The sequence below is a fragment of the Rhopalosiphum padi genome, chromosome 1 (assembly GCF_020882245.1).
Source record: "Rhopalosiphum padi isolate XX-2018 chromosome 1, ASM2088224v1, whole genome shotgun sequence".
Taxonomy (NCBI): Eukaryota; Metazoa; Arthropoda; class Insecta; order Hemiptera; family Aphididae; genus Rhopalosiphum; species Rhopalosiphum padi.
Window position 1 is genome coordinate 2903851 of NC_083597.1, and position 22096 is coordinate 2925946.

General features: G+C 27.1%; 2 protein-coding genes across 4 annotated transcripts in view; one reads left to right on the forward strand and one right to left on the reverse strand.

Annotated features, from left to right (window-relative positions):
* The window catches only part of LOC132922995 (uncharacterized), a 35985-nt gene extending 14025 nt beyond the window's left edge, over positions 1–21960 (reverse strand). Inside the window, exons 1-4 of one of the 3 annotated variants that reach the window (XM_060986780.1) lie at positions 21849–21960; positions 14059–14178; positions 5610–5761; positions 4481–4638 (exon numbers count right to left, since the gene is read on the reverse strand). In XM_060986780.1, coding sequence (XP_060842763.1) covers positions 4481–4638; positions 5610–5757 — 306 coding nt within the window. In that variant the 5' untranslated portion in view covers positions 5758–5761; positions 14059–14178; positions 21849–21960. Of the gene's footprint in view, positions 1–4480; positions 4639–5609; positions 5762–10933; positions 11311–14058; positions 14179–20113; positions 20516–21848 lie in introns of those variants that run through there. The other 2 variants (XM_060986771.1, XM_060986763.1) reach the window with 2 other exon arrangements.
* Positions 2854–3620, forward strand: LOC132923009 (uncharacterized). The gene has a single exon (XM_060986791.1). The coding sequence runs from the start codon at positions 2929–2931 to the stop codon at positions 3508–3510; it is 582 nt and encodes a 193-aa protein (XP_060842774.1). The 5' UTR covers positions 2854–2928; the 3' UTR covers positions 3511–3620.
* Positions 21961–22096: the final 136 nt, after the last annotated feature.

Genomic DNA, 22096 nt, shown 5'->3' on the forward strand with positions numbered 1-22096 from the left:
TATTTTAAAAATTTCACACCAACAGATAAATAATGCAGTATGATGTATTGTTTTATTTTACTAACAATTTTCCATATTTTTAAATAATAAAATAAGTAAGTTATAACACTAATAACAACTTCGAGAAAACTTGTTATGAGTTCTTCATAAACATTAAATCTAAATTCATTATACGTTTGTTTAATAAAATCAAATAGGCAAAAGTATATATTGTACATTGTATACAAAGCACGGTAGATTATAATAGGTAAATTAGGTACGCGATATGCAAACTGGCTGAATGCATTACCATGAATTTTTTTACAGGCGTTAGCGGATTTTGTATCCAATTTATACGCTTGACCTTTTTTTTTAAATAATAAATAAAGTACAGAATTTTTACAGAGGTGGGATCCTGTTTATTATTTCTATCCTTCAAGGTAAGAAAATCGACGTAGTAGGTATTCAAAGGTATTGTGGTTTTATTATTATAAACTTGTTTAAATGTATAAATGCAAACATATACCTATTTTCAAACATATAAAGTATTCAGTTAGTGCATAAAACACAATAGGAAATTCATATTTATAAATTAAACACATTTAAACATTCAAATCATTCAATAAAATTAAACTCAAAATAATACAATAAATTAATTAGTTTACTGGTTTTCAATAAGATAAAATATATTTTGTATATAAGATATTGTATTTAAAAAAAATGACACCATTCATAAGTACCTAATTACAATAAGATTTCTTTCATAAAAATGAATACGTTTATTATTAATTTCTAATTATATACAGTATACACGTTACTATAAAAAAAATATTACAGGACACTGTAATGCACTAATGCTAAATGTTGAGTTGTATGTTTACTGTATACAGTATATCAATTAGTTAATTATAAAGAATACTACAGTTTAATATTACCTATCTATTTAAGGACAAATTACTTATTACTATTTACATTAATAGATTTTAATAAATAACTAATGTTTTATGTATTTTAAATCGTCTCTGCTATCGAAAATAATTCCGATCTACTACTCGTAATACAAAACGCAGTTTTATAGCATGATTTTGGAACTAAAGTTTAACGTTCGACAGCTTTATGTTAAGTATCATGACCAAAAGTCATAAAAACAACTACCAATATCCATTCTATAATCTATGTATCCAATATAAACTCCACTTTTAAAACCCTTAAAAAGAGTAAATATAGTACCTACCAAGTATTTCAAAAGTATAAATAAAAAGTTTCGATTTTTAGCTAATTGTGTTTTTTTCTAAGTTATATTAAATAAATATTTAAGGTTTAACCATTGCAACTACGACATGAAATTAAATTATAAACATCAGTACTAATACTGTCTAAGATTATATAAAAATGGAAATAATTATCAGGAATTTTAAATGACGGCTGAAGTCCAAAATCTTAAACTATTGTTACTTGCAGAGTGCTATCATAAAAGCAAATCGATTATATTTAGTTCTACCAGAAAAAACTTTACTTACATTTTCCCCCAATAAACTGTCGTCAAGTACAATTTTTATTGCTTTAGGCCCTTTGGCTAAAGGAAGGAAGTGAAAAAAGTCAACTTTGGATGAATAAAGAGGGCGAAATGGTAGAAATATATAACTAAAATTAAATAATGTCCTACAGCAGTGCAGCTATAGAATGAGCTTTTATGATGGATTTTGATCGAGAAATATATACAAATTATTGTCACAATTGCATCACATTTTATGAAAAAAAAGCATACCTTCTCATAAAGACATAAACTAACCATAATAAAGATTACTAAAGTATTTCATAATTTTCATCCATTACTCATTTACAAAATAAAATTAATTAACATCTTATATGAAAGCAAATAATATTAAAAATAATTTTATGGTTGAATACGAACCTATTTATATAAAATATTAATAAAAAACGACAAAAATCCTAAAATATCGTGCTTCTGACGTTTTCTATACAATAATACATAAGTAAATATTTGTCACTAAGATTAACTATTATAAGTTATAGCTAACAACTTAGTTTGATAATCTTAACCGCGGCTTAAAATAGCTGTATATTAGATATATATTTTAATTTGTAATTATTATTATACTAATGGGAACATCTTTATGATACTTTATAATATATAATAATATTATTATTTTATATATGTGTCTGTACATTGAATAATATACTATTCATAATAACATTTAATACCAATAGTTGCTGCATAACTGCTATAGTATAGTAAGAGTATTTATACATAAATATATAATCTTTAAAATATTATTAAGCGATATAATATGCGTAATAAAAATGACATATTTTCATTTTAACAGATAAAGTAAATTATCTTATAAATTCATTATCCGCAACAAATTTATGTATATATATACCTATTTAATTTAAAATAAAATGTATTGTCAATATTTAATAAAATTTTAAACTTTTAAACGGCGATTCTTAACTCGTATTCGTTTTCGTGAAACTATTAAAATAGTAATTTATAAAAGTATGCTGTATTGCTGTATATAATATATACACCACATTTTAATAATTATGTAGCATATTAATTACCAATATAAACCTCCAATTAAAATTGAATAAAGTGTATAAAAACCATTTATGTATAAACAAAATATTATAGATGGTAATTAAAATATTAAATACGATAATTAAATTCGTATATTTTCAGCTATGTAAACAAACGCAAACTAATTAAAGGAAATATTTAAGCTCTTAAAAAAGGGTAAGTGCATTTTAAAAGTCATTAAACCAAATGAGTCACGTGAATATATAGGCTTATGTTTGACCAACAGCCATCTGTGTCAACTATTATCTAGTATATAAGACTTAAAACTTTGTATTGTCAATTACATTCGTTAGTAATCATTATACAGTGTATCTAAAATTACTAAACCAAAAGTATTAAAAACTATCATGAACCGTTTAATCTTTTTCGCTGCTGCACTCTCATTAGTCTTCACCGTCGCCAATACACAAAGCGTGTCAGACTCCGACGTTGATTCCGATATTCTAGAGGAGTCTACCACAGAAAATCCAACGGAATACATTGAAGATTTAGCTAAAATAGATTTAACTAACAATGACAGTGAATCAGTCAAATCACGGGAAGATGAAATGGCCAACGAACTAGCCTATATGATAACGTTCATAACAAAGTCCTTTGCAGATATGTCAAAAATTACAGAAGACATGAAAGGTCTAAGTAGTAAAACAAATATTGATGAAGCTTCTATGAAAAATCTTGTAGATAATTTGATAAATTATGTGGAGGACACTGAAATCATGAAGCAGCAAATCAATAGTGTGGTAGAATATAGAGACCAATTTCAAGACGCGATTCTCAAAAATTTGAACTCATTGCCAGTTAGTACGGAAGAAGCAAAACAAATGGAAAATGAACTACGTAAACAGATGAAAATTCGATTACCCAACATACCAACTTCACAAAATATTATGGATCTTCCTGCAAGTATGCCAAATATTTTCCAAAATTAAATTCAAGTTTATTTAATTTATTTTGTAATTTTATTTTAAAGTTTATTTTCAATATTATTAACTATGTCTTTTGATCATATTTAAATAAAATATAAAATAGATTTAACTAATATACGTTTGTATTATTTAAGAAAAAAAATAATAATAACGCCTTCACTATATACTTTGGTATCTGTTATGATTTATAATACCTAAAATACAACTCCCGAGCCTTAATGAGTAATATATTCGTTATAAAACAATTATAGTGTATATTTAAAAATTAAATAAAATTTACAAAATGAAAGTTTTATGACGTTTATGTTAATTGGTATTATTACTTTTAAATAACTATGTAAAACTAATTGAATTAACAAACTATTGATATACGAGTATCTATATACAGTAACGTATATTCATTAATGATCACTTATATTTAAGTATTTAAGTTTTTTTTAAATCCTAATGAAATTATTTAGAATTTTTTTTAACCATTGATTATAATAATATATTTAATAGAATCGATTTTAACATCTTACTGGCATTATTTTATTCTTTACTTTAGTAATTCTATTTATTTTATGTACTCAAAAGTATGTTATTATTTATTTATTCCAAAAAAACTATTGTTCAAAATGTTTTTGCCGAAAAACAATTTATCAATGCCAGTAAAAGTAACAATTTCAACATCACTTAGAAACCAATTAGGTTTTTTGTAAGAATCCCAATCAATTTCTTATTTACAACGATTAGATTATCAAACTATCTAGTTAAGCCAATATATTTTTTTATTGTAAAGCAAAGCAATACCAATTACCAAAACCAAATATAATGAGCCTCTATTACGAGTAGGTATACTCGTATAGATGATAACAATAATATAATATTTATAATATATGTACTTATTTAGTATAAATGTCTATACTACAAACCTATATGGCTATATTAATATATATTTTAAGGGGTTTTCCTTTCATACAATATGCATTACCTTAATACTGTAAGACCATAGTGGAGACTCAGAGGCAGATGAAAATCCTACTTCTCCGCCGAAAACGTAAACCTTGTCTTGATAAACGACTGCTGTATGTTCTTGCAAATTTTGCAATGTATCTCCTGTCGGGTGCAACTGTTCCCAGGTGTTATTCGCTAAAATTCATAAAACGAATGAAGAACATAGTGAATAATATAAACTATAATATCAAGCAATGCATTATAATAATCGTTATAGATTAGCCCCCTTAACTATATCTTCAAAAAATTAATATTATTTACTTGAAAAAATATTAGATAATAATATTCTCATTAAAATTCGTACAATATATTAATATCTATTAAAGATCGTCAATTTTATATAAAATTAATAAAACAATATTTAAATACGTTTGAATAGATATTTAAAAAAAAATTATAATTTTGGACTATAATTGTTTCCAATGTTATTAAAATACAATAAAAATAAAAATTATGATCATCATATCACATAATACCACATTTATCTTATTTTGTAACATTTAACAAGCATAAAAACAGCATATCCTAATTAAAAACAAAAACACGATAAATAACTTTTCAATTACTAATTCATTATCCAGATAAATAAAATATATATTTACCACACTTTATGCACTATAATTCAAAATCACTTACACTCAAATTTTATAACTCGAGTAAAAGTACTATTATATTAAGTGAATTGCGCTTAATATAATTATTAAAATTATTTAAAAGTTAAAGCTTCTATATCCTAAAATTTTCAACCGCAAGACTTTTGTAAGATCTTCAATTTAATTTACTTAGTATTATTTTTTTATATATTTTAGTTCTACAATGATAATAAATTGTTACAAAATATATTAATATAACCATCAGTTTATTAATATGAACAATTATCCATTTATGTAAACGTAACTGAAATAGAAGTTTCCTGAGAATAAATTCTCAAATTAAAAAGTTTTTTTTTTTAAATTAAATATATACCTACATATATTAAATTTAAAAAATATAAGCCTCCTTTATTCCAACAAATTTATCACAGAAGCAATTGTAATTCGATTGTTGTACGTTACGTCAAAATGAAATTAGAGGCGATTTGTATTCAGCCTACGTGTCATACTTACACAGGGCATATCTCCATATGTCTTTAAGGGGCCAATTGCCATTCCGACCGCCGACCACATAAATGTGGTTACCGTGAACAGCAGCGCTATGCTTGGATCTTGATGGTGGAACACTATTGTCACTTGTAAACGATACCGGAGTCCACATATTACTAAAAACAAACAATTTAAACGAAATGCATAATTATCGAATTTTTATATACATGAATATGTGTCTTATCTGTAATAATAAATATGGTATATATTACTATTTACTTCTAAATAATTAATTTACATATTTTTTTGAATATAATGAACCTAACATGGTAAACTTGTATTAATCTCTGCAGTGAAAAACAAAATTAAATTCTTAATGTTATAGACATTTGTTATGTTGTTATACAAGTTATGAGATAAACTATCTCACATTTTTGATTTTATGTCCCTCATAAAAAAGCTTTATATTAAAAATGTAAACATTAAAAAATTGTCATACATCAATTTTTGAAGAAAAAAGATTGTAAATATGTTAAACGTTTATCACAAGTAGACTTTTTTTGTTCATGTGTATTAGACAAAGACTTTAAATCCCTTTATATAAGTATTAATACTATTTGATTTTTCTTCCAGTTAGTCAGCGTAATCAAAAATGTATACAATACAAAATAGTTTTTAGTACGAGAATTAAGAAATTAATATTTTTTTCCAACGTGCATAATTACGGTTAGATCTTTATTCTATCACATTATATATGTCAGTATGTCACTCATAAATATCCCTATTCGCTCCCCTTAAATAAGCTTTAGATCCGCCCCTGCATGAACCAAACCCATTTAATGTTTGGATGACTTCATTTGCATATTATATAAGGTTTGAAAATTAATTATATACTACGATATCAACTATTAAGAAATATATTATGTGACATAATTTATGGTGTAGATTTATAAATTATTCTCATTAGGTATAAACGTAAAGGACCCCCACCAGATTCAAATCGTACACCGGATCCCAAATATTTTTAATCGGACTATTCATTCATATTTCATTTAACTTATTATTTATTTCTATTATAAACTATTATACAAACCTATAAAACTATTGTTATACAAATTGAATCAATTATAAATTATTATTTACTATTTAAAATAATATAATGATGATAGATAGGAATCAACTATTACTATACAGTATAAACCAAACATATACATTATAACCAATAGAATATGGATAGTTATACAAACTGAATAAAGGGACTAAAAACCTTTAATGATACATAGTATATGCTTATTACGGTTAATAAACACGCAATTTTAACCACTAATTAAAACACCTTACAACAAAATATTCTCATTGAAAATTATTACTACCTGTTATAATAATTAGACGTTAACGAGAAACATTATATAAGTACATTAATAATTGGTGAATTAATTATTAATATATAGGTAAGTAATAAGCTGCATGTATCAGAATAATGTTGTTGCTGTGTCTAAATTAATAATATAAGAAATCTACAAAATATCCGGATAAATGTATAAAGATAATCATTTTTAATAAATTTGTAGACACCGCCCTTAAAACTCAATTATTATTTTTTACTCTACAGCGTAGTTATATATCTAAATAATTTTGAATGGCTTGAACTTTTTAGTAACATTTTAATTTTTAAATATGAAATAATAAAATACCAGATAAATTCACAATGTTTAGAATTAAATTATATGGTAGTACTCTGTAGTATAATCTGTTTATATTAAAATAGATAATCAGTATAATTTATTTAAAACAAATAATAATTAATTTAGTTGATTAAAATCTAAAATAAAATGTATTGTAAATAAAATTAATTAATTAATGTATACAATTAAAAAATACTAAGAATAAATAATAGGTACATTATTTTGTTTTTAAAACTCAAAGTATCACATTTATATATGTTTGTTAGGTATTCTAGCTATAACAAACACAACTAATAATGATAATTATATAATAGGTATATAATATATTCAATTTGAAAAACTTTTCAACTCATACCTTATAAATAAATAAATATGAATACTAAGCTTAAATATCACATTTTTTCCGTAATTACAACAGATTATTTAAGACTATTTAATAATTCATATATTATTATTCTATTAATATATAATCTATGTATAACTATACACAAATTTTGCGGTAAAGTAAATATTAACTGTATATGTGTATAATATCACGTGTGGTTTTTCTTTCTATCCCTTATCTCAGCGCAGACTACATATTCGTATTAAGCTTTTATCTAATACAAACAATCGCAACGTCGTTATATATAGTATATAGCATAGTGTATAACATCTTTCCAGGGACAGAGTAACACGAATTCCCCAAGGGACGTTCTCTCGGCAACGATGATGGACAGAACGATTCCCCCCGGAACGATGCGTATATGTGCGTAAAAGAAGTTTTTCTGTTTCTCCTACCCAAAGTACGTTTTTTTATTCTTTAACGACAAACCCGTACATAAGAATCCTTGAGTTTAGTACGACGAGGGATGGGAATCGTGACCACGCACCGCGGTTGCCAAGGAGGGTCGTTTTCGTTATAGGGTAGGCTTGGCAATTCTTCAATAATTCAAAGTTCCAAAACGAGGGATCTTTACCGACCAACAGCACATAAATTGCCATAAACCTCGGCTGGTAGACACTAGCGTTTCAACACTATACGCTCGGCCGTAAGTCTCAACATACGAGAGCTTTCACTGAAATTAGCTACTATTCATGATGGGGAAAAAACCTATACCATTAAAACTGTAGTAGTCCACGTGAACTGACATCGTCGCCACAACGTTATAGCTATATAAAAGCTGTATACGTATACAAGTCACGTAAACCACTTTTTTCAGCCTCGACATACGCATATTATGTGTATACGCTGTCGTTGTCGTTGAAGATAAACGACTCTTTTGGGACTAAGAATTATATAACCAGCCGATTTTTAGGATTATATAAATTGTTAAAAATAATTGCCAATAATCTATGTAATGATAGTTTTAACTTTCGATTGTCCATATTTGCCTTCCCTCAAACTTTGAAATAATACCACAGTCCACAATCTCTAGGGACTTATAACTTTGGTCGTTTAAAAGATAGCATTTAACCATATTAGCCCTCATATAGTATTTTCTCCTCAAATAATTGGTTAAACTCTTTAGTCATAAGGGAATAGTGTATTATATAATGTTGTTGAATTGTAATTATTACCATAGATAAATATATGGGATAATATGTATTATGTATTTCTTATACCATATGAACTACATTCATTTTATTTTCACAAAAAAATGTAATCGTAATAATCTACGAAAAATAAATAAATTACAATTTCGTTGTATAATTTATTTTTTTCGTTTACTTTATAATTGACATTTATACTTTACATGAATTTAATATTTAGATAAAAGATATCGGATTAACTAAATGACTCCGAAATCGACTTAAAACTTCCAACAAGTAAACACCCCTGTAATATTACAAAATACACTATGTATGTAAATTTTCACCAAAACGCTTAGTTATATTATTTTTCTGTTGTTTTTTTTAATATTAAATAACAAATAGTTTTACAAATCAACTAGATATAGGCTGCATGAATGTTTAAAATAGATATAATCCACATTTGTTTTAGGTATTTACAAATCATGTTATTATGTTAAGCTATTTACACTTATCGTACTTGTCGTAGATAATAATCCCAAAAAGACATATTTCTTTTTAGAACCGATATTCTCAGGAAACTCAATTTCAATTAGAAAAAACTTTAGAACTCTAAAAAGATATATGATTATATGAAATATAAAATGTAAAGTATTTCAGCTTTAAAAATTAAAACCAGACCGATTAAGAGCTTATAAGTTATAACGCATTAGGCATATTATTTTTAATACCTATAACTTAATATTCTGTAAATGTTCTCTTCTCCAGAACATAAATGTAAGTGGATCTGCGATTTTAAAACAGGATCCAGATAAAATAATTTCCGTAACGATTTAGGAAAATTATGTACTAACATTAATTCCCTAGTGGCACAATAATTTACGGAAGAACATAATGCTTTTTCAGTTTAAACCAATTACCCACAGTAATAGTAAAAAGTAGCATGGGCAATAAGTATCGTAAATTGTGGCACAAAGTTAAACTTATCTAATAAATTGAATTACGTTAAAAATAAAACAAATTAATATTGATTCAAATCAGAAGGAGGAATACAATAACTATAAAAAAGACTAGATGATTTCTTTGTCAAGCAATCATAAATTAACTAATTTTCAATCACTTTATTCATAAAATATTATAATTTACATGCTCCGTTGTATGCAAATGTAAAAATGTTAAACATAAATACAATTTAAAAAGTTTTTTGTTTTGCTTATATTAATTTATAAATTATAATATATTCTTTTTAAATAATGAATATAATTTGTATAAGTTATATTTATTTTATAAAAACAATAACTATAATTTGATATAATATTTAGATGATAAATTTAAATTTGTTGTGGGGTTATACACTTAAATAGATATATTTTAAATAATTTAAAGTTCCCAAATGTAGGTATTTATATTTTATTTTGCCATTATTCAATTAAATTTTTAATCAAATTTCACTAGAATTCGTTAAGTTTTTTCGTATTAACGAAAAATATACTCTCCCTATATTCTCGTATACTTTATTAAATAATATGTAACAATTACTTCGTGGTAAATACAACATGATAATTACATTATGTACTCAAATAGTTTAGAACAATTAGATCTAAAATCGTGATAAATTGTATGATTTTTTTTTTTTATTCAAAAACACAGTTAAACCTAAAAAAATTACTTACAATATTATATCTACGTTGTAAAGTATTATCAACGCATTCCGCAAGTGTTAATATCACCGTTATAACATAAAATATATTTATCAAATCTATAGACTATAGTTATTGTCCGTTAGCCTATATAATAACAAACTATAGAATTCCAACCTAAAGAAGTCTAAACACATACTTTATGTATATAATACATGTACTCATATTATAGGTATGTACCAATAAAGTACCTAAATTTATTATACACCATGTTAATTCTAAAGCCGGGCTCACAGCTATATCGTTGTCGTGTTATGTACCTATTGCATTCTGATTACCCGTTATAATTATGGTATTATTCACACTCGTGAATCTGACGCTACGCAGATTCGGAATGTTTATCTACAGAATAAATTTAAATACGGCAATATATACACTCGGAAAACTACTGAAAACAAATTCGGCCGCGGCGGCACAAACGCCACTGCGGTGCACATACTATATTACCTACCTATCTATATAGAGTATAAGCTGCTTCTGGTACGATCGTGAATATTATCAGGCGCTGCAGTATTATAGTAATTATAAAATTATTATATACAGCTTGCAGAAGAATTATTTTTTTATCGAACGACGAGTCCACCGCCACCGAGTCTGCAACGATGGTGGTGCGGCGCGCGATCGTCTCGACGGGCTGTAGTGATGGTCATCTGCAGCGCCGCGTCCACGTAGCGACGATCGTCACACGCCTGAGGGCCGTGAGTGCGGGTGTAAGCGTGAGAGTGGCCGCGAACTCCTCACACGGCGGATTAGCGAGCGAGCTAATTATAACGTGTCGATAACAATATGCCGTTCGCAGCAACGGTACCGCGGGGACCGGGGTGCCAGAGTGTACTGAGATCGACGAGCGCGGATGGCGCGAAACGCTCAGTGGTACGGCAGTGATAAGGCACGCGCCGCCGCGGGATCCTCGGCGCACGCGCCCCGCCGATGTCGCGGGACGGTTCGCGTGTGCTGGCCGCGCGCTCGCGTCGCGTCCCTCGTCGCCGTCGTCGTCGCGTCGTGAATGGGGTGCGCGTTATTGATTACTCTAATAATCCACCGCCGCTCTTGCCGTTAACGGTTGTTCGCCGGTGGGCGATGGCGGGTGAGGAGCGACGAAGCACAGACTCGACAATATTACTCTTTGTGTGCAACGTCATGCGGGCGGGTTAGGGTGCGTATACATACAGTAATATATATTATTATGGTACGATGTGGTTTATTTTATTTTTTTTTTTTCATTCCTCGCATCGCCAACACACCGCCAACCACCCCCAACCCGCCACAACAAACATCGCTCGACATTCGAGATGAACGGCCGCGGAACCTGGGCGGCGGCACGTAGCGAGAGTAAGGCTCGCAACGACTAAACGGCTGTGGTGTCGTTGCGGGTCAACAGCCGACAACTTCTACACGAATGTGTGTGCAGTGTGCACACGCGTAATCGTACCAATTATTATTATTATTATTTTTATACACAGCATCGTGTAATACGTACTGCAGTGGCGTGATCAGATGGAGAAGAGTCAAAATGCTCATGTCCTCCACCCCGTTGGCTGTATTTTGCCAAATATGACAATGTAGAAAAAAAGATATTGACAGCTCTTATAAAAAAAATCACCTAGAAGAATGAAAGTTTTAGATTTGACACAATAGTTATATAATTTTATATAAGCTAGTTCCTCATTATAAAATATAATAATAAATTGATATAAATAAAACGTTGTTAAAAATGTTTTTCATTTCAGTAGGATGTATTTAATATTATATATCTGATCATATAATAAGTATAAAAGTTGCAAACAATACATATTTAATTTTTATGAGGTTTTTCTTATTCTACCTCCCCCTTTTAAATAAATTCTGGCTACACCACTGTATATATGTCTCGTTTCGCCGTCGATGTGATTGCCTCTTATCGAAGTTGTTACTTCCGGTCATCATTTGGATCGTAAACAGCATTTGGACTCTACCCTATTAGTAAGTGCATTACCAGACAGTTGACTACTATCAGAGGCTTTATATTTAGACCGACGACGGGGGGTAACCGGGGACCCCAAGTACCTTCAAACTAATGCACCATAATACTTTTATCAAACATTGACATGAAAAACAAAAACTAAAAATTATTTTTTGTTTTATTCAAATGAAAGTCCGAAAAGTTCAATTTTATGTACCTATAAATAAATAAAGTTAAAGTAAAAAAATTATTATCATCGTTGTAATTTTTTTTTATTAACTTCTATACCATTAGACTCTTTCAAACATTAATACTTAATAATTTAATTGTTATGTTTTAAAAGGTCTCATCCTCCAATAGGACCACCAAGTTTCGCGCTATACGCCACTACCAATAATATACGTACGATAGGTACGATATTATATACGTTCGTGCAATATCCACGTTTTACCTACTATTGTAGGTCTGTGTAGACATATCTGATAGTATGATGTCTCGTTTACCCACGCAGCATCCGCCCCTCCAAAATTGATGTACACACGCTCCCCAGATACATCCACGCATCCACCTACCCTCCTGCACGTCATCGCGAAAATCATCTTTGGTCGACTTATAAATATATATGTATACTTGAGTGGATCAAACAGTAGAGGGGGCCAAGGCGTTTTACGATGTTTCAAAGTTTTCACTCTACGTCTACACTCTCACTTTCTCTCTCTTTATTTGTCTCAAGAGAAAAAAATAATCGTTTACGACGTAACATTTGTTTGTGTAGTTACTATTAGTCTAAAAATATTTAGGTCATCCCGATGGGGTTGAAAATTTCAGGGTCTGTACTTACGGTATATAGAGCCTTCTTTCGGCCGCAATATCTTTTGTAATATTACGCACGGTAGAACGATTTCATAGAGAAAAAAATGTCCATAAACGAAAAGAAACAATTTATTCTCTCGACGTGCGTTTTCGGTCGGATAGACATGCGACATGATTGTTATACGTCATGTCTCCATCAAAATATATACGAGACATCATCACTGCAGGTTCGTACGCGATTTTACACATGAATAATTCGTTTTTTGTCTTTAATTTTTAGAAACACACAGAGTTGATTTCAGTTTACTAATATAAATGTACATACATTTATCATACAAGTACACTGTACAGTGCTATTTTATAAGTGACTGTATATACATAATACATAATAGACTATTCGAAATATGTAACGTGTTATGTATAAAAATACACGATTCCAAAACTTATAATAATATTACGTTTATAAAATAAACTATCTTATTTATTTCCATTGTATCGATACCACTTACATAATATAGGTTTTAAAAACTTAATATTTCAAGGAGAACCCAGTAAACCTAATTTCAGACTTGGAAAGTTATCTATATTTATAGTAAGGCAATATAAAATGCATGTGATAATTCAGGTTGTCCATTTAATATACGAAATTATGTAAGCTCATTCCTAAATTACTGAGCATTAACAATAAACAAACGAAAATTGAGATTTTCTAAAGCATAATAAATAATTTATTAGAGTTTAGTTACTGTAGTTTGTACTAGCTATAATATAGTGTATACGGTTACCATAAATAATAATAATAAAATATAATTATCACTTACCAGTATTATAGATACACGGGTGCAAAGGTATTATGTTACCACACTACGTCTTCGTTGGTGACAAAAATATCTTCAAGTGACAACAGGCCAACTGCTCGTGTAATTTATTGTTCAACATTTCTAGAAATATTATAGAATGTATACAAGCTGATTAATTAGTTGTTAAACAAAGTAAAATGTGATCATAATTTATTTCAAGTTCAAAGCATAACATTTCCATTCATAATTTTGAGTTTTCTAATTAAAATAAATTCCGTGAAATGTTTTATTAATGAGACAATGGATACAAAGAGACTACATATATTGATCTTAATGTAATCATTACACATTTATACGCTTTCTAAACTAAAGATAAATCACGGAAAAATAATAAAATTCATAAATTAAAATTTGCATTTAATAATTTCATGATAAGATTAATTATATATAGTTTTAATATTATACTCTATGAAGTATGAAGTACTATTATTGAATAGTTTCTTCAATTAAGCCTTTTTTTTCTTTTTTTTATATATCTAAGAATCTAACAATCATCTATTGTGCTTATTGTAAAAATTGTATACAGATTGTACAAAACTATAATGAATTACAAAAAACATATAATATTATACTAGTAAGTATTTATATAATTAATATTTAATTATATATAGGTAAGCATGTTACCATTATCAAAATATAGGCAATAGTAATAGTGAAATATTATTGCAATACTTTTGATGTATTTAAAGTTTTAACATACAGAATCAATTTATTCTGCAGTCTTAACCAACGGCGGATTGACTGACTAAAATATCCGGCCCGGGAAATTACTTTGTGACAGGCCCACCAATTACCAATGACATCGGCCCAAAGTTATAATACGACTATCCGAATTTTCCCGGTATCCCAGTAGGCCAATCCGCTGCTGGACTCTTAAGACTCTTAACAATAAGTTAGTATGCCAATCAAATATACTAATCTGTAAAAAAATCTAATCAGAATATAATATACTAAATAGAAATATTAATATATTATACTAAACAACTATAAATATTAGATCTATAGATAGACGATAGTAGATTAAATAGTAGATTAGTATAGACATATTATATATTTTCAATATGGAAAAATTATATAACAAATAATTAGGTAAACGTAGTGTTTCTAACAACATATTATATTGTTTGAAAAACTAAAAAGTTTAACAGTAACTTTTCAAAACCAAGTAGAATAAAACTACGTATTCTGGTATTCTTACAAGGTTGGTTTATAATGACTTTATTTAAGAACTATTGACCTATATATTTATATTTGAAATATAAGGCTTCAAAAACTGATAAAATTAAATACTATGTTAGGTTTTACAAATCCAATATTTAAAAAACATTTACTAGTTTCTCACATTTAAGTAAATATAATTATTATTTATTACAGACAATAATATACGACACAGCTAAAGAAGTAAAGACTACAAATTTAAAGCTAGTTTTTCTTACAGTATAGTGTAAGAAACATTTGCATTATTATAATTATTATGATAATTATTACATATATGATTTGTAAATCTTATACATAGTTCATAAAACAAAATGTATAATAAATTATAAAAAAACGAAGAAGTTGTTCTGCTGGATTTTACATGTTTTGAGTATACTTCGTCATCGAAATCACAATAGGCAATATGTTAAATAGGTATTTAAATTTGAATTCAATGATAAACAATTATGAATAAAAACGATTCTAATCAAAGACAATCTGTCAGTCTATATTTCTAAGGATTTATTTTAGAATTATTTTATAATTACGATATATTTTATTTTTGGTAAGAACAGCTTTGTATAGAAAATTAGGAAGCATATTGGAACGTATAATTTTATCAATATACCTAATCCTCGTTTAGTCAAAATTATTTTTAATTTGATTTAAGTGACTACACCAGTCATAGTTCTATACAGTATGACTTAATTTATTATGATCAAGACATAAATCCTTCTTACCCAAAATACTGTAAGTCTGTAGATATTATTAAATTAAAACGTAATTTTATAATAATTATATTATATGATATAGGTAATCCTTAATGACCATAATACTCGTATATTTATCAGTTATATCTAGATTAACAGAATTATTTAATTTAACTTAATCTTTCATGATCATAAATTTAGTATTTTCTGTGATAATAAGGTACGCATTGATTAAGTAATCAATAAAATAAATACAAAATATTATAAAAATAAAATTAAAAAAAGATCGGTAAGTAGGTACCGCAGTACCGCACTACTGTACAGTATATAAGGCTCGAGTGGATCATTGTGATGGGTGTGTCATTATTGAATTATTTATTATACGCGATAAGTAAACGATTTTAAGCAGAGATAGTTTATCAGCATATATGATATATCATACTATAAATACCTATATGGCTATATTTCATAATTGTACGTTATATTTTTGTTTTACTATATTAGGTTAAGTAATTTATTAACTATTGTCACTGAACTCTATACATATGTATACTTATATATGAAGTTCAGATTATTAATGCAGTAGGTCGAATTAATTCTGTCCAAAAACATTGTAATATAAAATTACACTGTGTGTATAAAATATAATAATTAACTGTAAACCCGGAAATATTAGGCTATTAGTTATTCTTATTACTAAATAGTAAATATCAATAAATCGTTATTTATTATAAACGATATATATATATATTATTATCTATTATTAAGCTAAATTGTCCGATGTTGTACGGGCTAAGAAGAGTTTATTTCAAGTATACAATTTTTAATTATTATTTTATTTTAAACAGCTAGAGATATACGTAAAAATTACATGTCCCGCGAATTATGTTTTTGAATTATAACAAAATAATGAATACCAGAATATCATATTATCGCTTTTCATATAATTAATTTAAACTTTAAAATTTAAATACATAATTTCGACCAAATTCAAACTTAATACCTGTTTATATAAAAAAAATCTAAAATATTTTTTAATTTCAGTATTCTTTTTGTGGGATCATGTATATAAAGTTTTTAAGCTTTTAACCGAGCCAAATTTTATAGATATTAATAGAAATATAACTAAAATATTTAAAAAATTTCAAATGTCTATAAATAACTAAAAAAAAAATTGATAATTGTAAAGTGTTTAAAAAATGTTTATAAAATCATTTAATGAAAATTTCAAATATTTACGGTTATTCGTTTTTTAATTACAACAAAAATCGTTTGAGGAGAAAGTTATTTTACGGGTGAATATCTTATGTAAAAAAAAAATATTTGAACTTTTAACGCTCGTAAAAAATTAATATGACTTTCCAGTAAGTAGTTTTATTTTTTATCGTAAAATAAAAGGTATGAAGAATTTTGAATTATATTTTCAAATCATAAATATATATAGACAATAGTTTATAAATTTCGTATTACAAATTATTAATTCAAAAATTTCTTGAGTTTAAAGAATTTTGTTAAAAATTAGAATTTAAGTTTTCTAAAAAAACTTCTGGCTACATATTTTGAATATTTTTTTGGTTAGTAAATGTACAACTTATGAGGAAAATTGTACTAAAATTCCAAGCAAACGTACTCAGTAAACATTTTTTAAACATTTATGAAAAAAAAAAAAATTCAAATATTTTGAAAATTATAGTGTATTATATTATGTGCAGAAAATGTTATACACATTATCAGGCACGTATCCAGGGGGGCTCCATGGGGTCTGGACCCCCCCCCCGAAATTTTTGTGCACCGGCACATAAAATCATTATCCTTATTATTTAAATTATCTGCTATGAACTACGCTCACGAAGTCACGACATTATAAATAAACTAAAACATTTAAGAAATAACTATATTGAAACATTCTCATCTATTTTTCAAGATGCTAACAAATTGAGAAAACTATATTTTGATTCAGAAATTGTATGTCCACGCATTATAAAAAACCAAAAACACAGAGATAATTATGATTGTAACACACTGGAAGAATACTATAGAACATCGATATTTGTACCATCTATAGACGGTTTCATTTTAAATTTGGAAAACCGTTTTAAACAAAACAATGTTGTTTTGTCATCAATTGAAATCCTATTGCCAAAATTTGCCTTAAATGAAAATGTTTCAAAACTTAAAAATTTAAACATACTTTACGAAGATTGTACATCTGAAAAAGTGGTTTGTTCTGAATTTTTATTATGGTGTGAAAAATGGGTAAATGTAGAAAAAAACCCACTGAAATGATGGATATTTTGGATGCATGTGTTGCAAAGTTTTACCCCAAATATACATTTTTTATTGAAAAATCTTGGCAACACTACCAGTTTCTACAACAGCAGTTGAACGCTCATTTTCAACACTAAAACGTTTAAAAACATTGCTACGTAACAAAACTGGAAATGAGCGTTTAACGGGACTTGCTCTTCTGTCAGTTCATTGGGAAGTGTCTATCTCTACAGACGAAGTGTTAGATGTAATGGCTCAAAAAAACAAAAAATTAATATTATAGACCTGACTACATCAGTTGAAAATTTTAAATAATAATAGATTGTATTTTGTATTGTATTGTAACTAAAAATAATAATAATTATATAAAAATTGAACTAACATTTATTTCGACCCCCCCCCCCCCCCAAAAAAATAAAATCCTGGCTACGTGCCTGCACATTATTGTAAAATTAATACATTCATGATTCATCGCTCCGCTGAGAATCTAAAATGTGTACATTTACATGAACTAGGTACTATAATATTTTAATTTTTAACTTTAGTCATACCGTGTACCCATGCCCCATACCTAAAAAATAATAAATATTATTTATTTTGTCTTGATATATTATATAATACACAGTTTTGCTTTAAGTTTTTTAGTGTTAGACGAAAGTGCAGTGTTCAACATTAGAAAAGAAATATTTTCTGATTCATTAATTTATAAAAAAAAAAAAACAGACAAACATACGTTTACAAATATAATATTAAATATTATTGCTAAGAAGCATAAGGTAAAAAGTTGACCAATATTAAATATTTTGTATCAACAGACAAGTCAACTGATATTGTACCTATGCCAATCAGTCATATGTATATAAAAAAAATGATTATATAAATTTAATCAGTATTATAACATAAATTCATAGATTTCATAATAGTTACTTGGTTTTGGGATTTAATAGTAGTATATGACAAAGGATCCTGATAACATAAATAAAAGAGCTATTAATCAATTTTTATACAAAGTGCATACAATCATTTAAAAACATTTTTTCGATACATAAAACATTATTTATTTTACTTCCAATGATTACTCGTTGGCTCTCACAATTCTGTAATTAGTAAAATAAAAGATATAACTGGAATATTCAATATGAAATACAAATGCCACTATTCTTATACCTTTATTGTAGCGAAACATAGTAGTACCAAATACAAAGTATCACCATGCCATTGTGAAGATTTATCTAGGAACATATTTAATTTCTTTAGTCATAGTAGTAAAAGACAAAGCCAATACATGCAGTTTCAACTACTTTAACATGTTAAAGTACATAAATTACTGCACCACATCAAATGAGGTCGCTATCACTATTTACTTTTACACCAATGATTATTCAAGAGATAGATGCTTAAAACTTATATTTTTCCGAGTATGGGTTTTCAAAAAATTAGTATCAACAGAAAACATAAATTTCCAATTAAATGATCAATTTACAAAAAAATTTATACTATATAAAATGGACTTTAACTAAATTCACTTGAATGAACCAATATTCTCAATTAGAACATGTAGTTATAAATACTTTAAATGACAAGACGGATTTAGTTTGTGCAGAATTATTAGTATGCTATATGAAACAAGGTCATACAAACTACTACATTAAATTAACAATTAACCTAAATTATAAAAACCAATTTTAAAATTCTTCAACATCTTTTTTAGGTGTTGAAGTTCTAAATTAAATCAAAACACTTTCTATACAAAATAGAAGATTTATTTAGATGTATTAAATTTATGAATACTAGTTGATTACAAATTAAAAAAGGTATGATTTTTAAAATCTAAATACTACCTTTAGTAAATATGTTGATACCATCCATACCACTCTCTTTAAATATGAGGGGAAAATTCAATCAATCACTTGTTTGTCTCAACAGCTTCATAGAATTGTGAATGAAGATAATAATATGCAAAAAATAGATAATAAATAGTACACTATAGTAATAATTAGGTTAATCGTTAACGGATGAAATTCAAACTGAAAACCCGACAAACTTTGGACTTTCATTAAAGAATTAAAGACTGGCCAATTCCTAGATCTTGCTGTATTTGCACTAGTGTTTTATCTTTTATCCCTTCCACATTCAAATGCAAGTTGAGATTGGGTATATAGTAAAATCATATGCATTAAAACTAAATCTAGATATAGATTAATAAGTAATAACCAGTACATTATCTGCAACTATTACTGTAAAATTATAAATTAATGCTTAAAAAAAAAACGAAAACTACTATTTTTGATAATATAACATACAAATGTATATTATCATTAGTATCTTTGTACCCCTCCAGCATCTACAATAAATAATAAGACTTAGGATAGCTTGTATAAAAATCCGCCTGTAAATATCACGGGCTTCTATATATATATATAAATATATTATAATACCGTGTATGATAATACTAGATAAGGTACTACGTATGATAACCATATTCTTACTCTATTTTGCAAACACAGATAAATATTGTTTTATATATCTGTGGTTGCAAATTAAATTATAAGCAGCTGATTAAACGACCGTCATATTTTCAGTTGACAAAACATTATATTAAATTCTCTATACAGAACATGGCTAAATATATAAATATATTTAGCCATGATACAGAATGTATTAGGAATAAGTCTGATTACCAGTTTTTAACTTTTAAATGGTAAAATGACATAATAATAATTCTAGAAAATGCATTAAAAATAATTTGTATTTTTTAAAAAGAAACAATTAATAGGTACCAATTGGCAATTAGTATACCAATATATATATTATTTTTAATAATATGAACAATACAAATTACAGTTTTTGTTGATTCACAAAATCACAGGTTTTAATTTATAATTTATTAATTTAAAAAAATATGTACTACTTAAAGTACGTCAAATACATCAAATAGGTACCTTATTTGGTATATATATATTTTTGTGACAGGTTAAAATAAAAAATTATATTATTGATTATTAAATAAAATTAACTTAGTTAACAGACGGCGTTTATTAACAACCGTGGAATTTTTTTGTCCAAGCAACATAATCCAAACATTGCAAACAAATTTTTAAGTACTATTTATATATAATTGTCACCAAAATCTAATTTATGACTATCCAATAAACTTTCTTGAGAGAACATCTATGGACGGTTGCACAAAAAACATCCAATATTTATTCTATTGATCCGATAATTTATTGACTCCATACATTTTATCGGTTTGATAAAATATTTTATCGATGGATAAATATTAAAAATCGTTGTACAAATCATTGTTTATATTATATTATATTATACTCTATTTATTATATTTGAGAATATAAAATTATATGCAAATTGACATTTTATTCAAAAATAGTAAAAAACAAATATCTTATTATTATGTTGATAAAATTTATTGGACCAATAACAATTTATTGAACCAATATAGTTTTGTGCGACCGACCCCTAGTAGGTATTTTTAAAAATATAATTTTAAAGGTAGGTAATTTTTTGTTAAAATTATTATTTTAGATGTTAAAGGCGAGGTAATAGAAGTGAAATTACTTGTTTAATCAATAAGGTTGCTCAAGGGTGACTTGGAAGTTGGAACCATAAAGATAAAAGCTCTGAGATCCGAGAAAAGCTTATTGAACGATATTCGTCAATTATAATACTATTTATTTATTTGTCATTTGAACGAAAAATACAAACTTTTTGATAAGATCACAGAAACGAGAAATTAACAAACCTGGCAACACTGTTTAATATATTACTTGATAGTATGGGTACAGTTCGGCCCCTGAGATAATTTG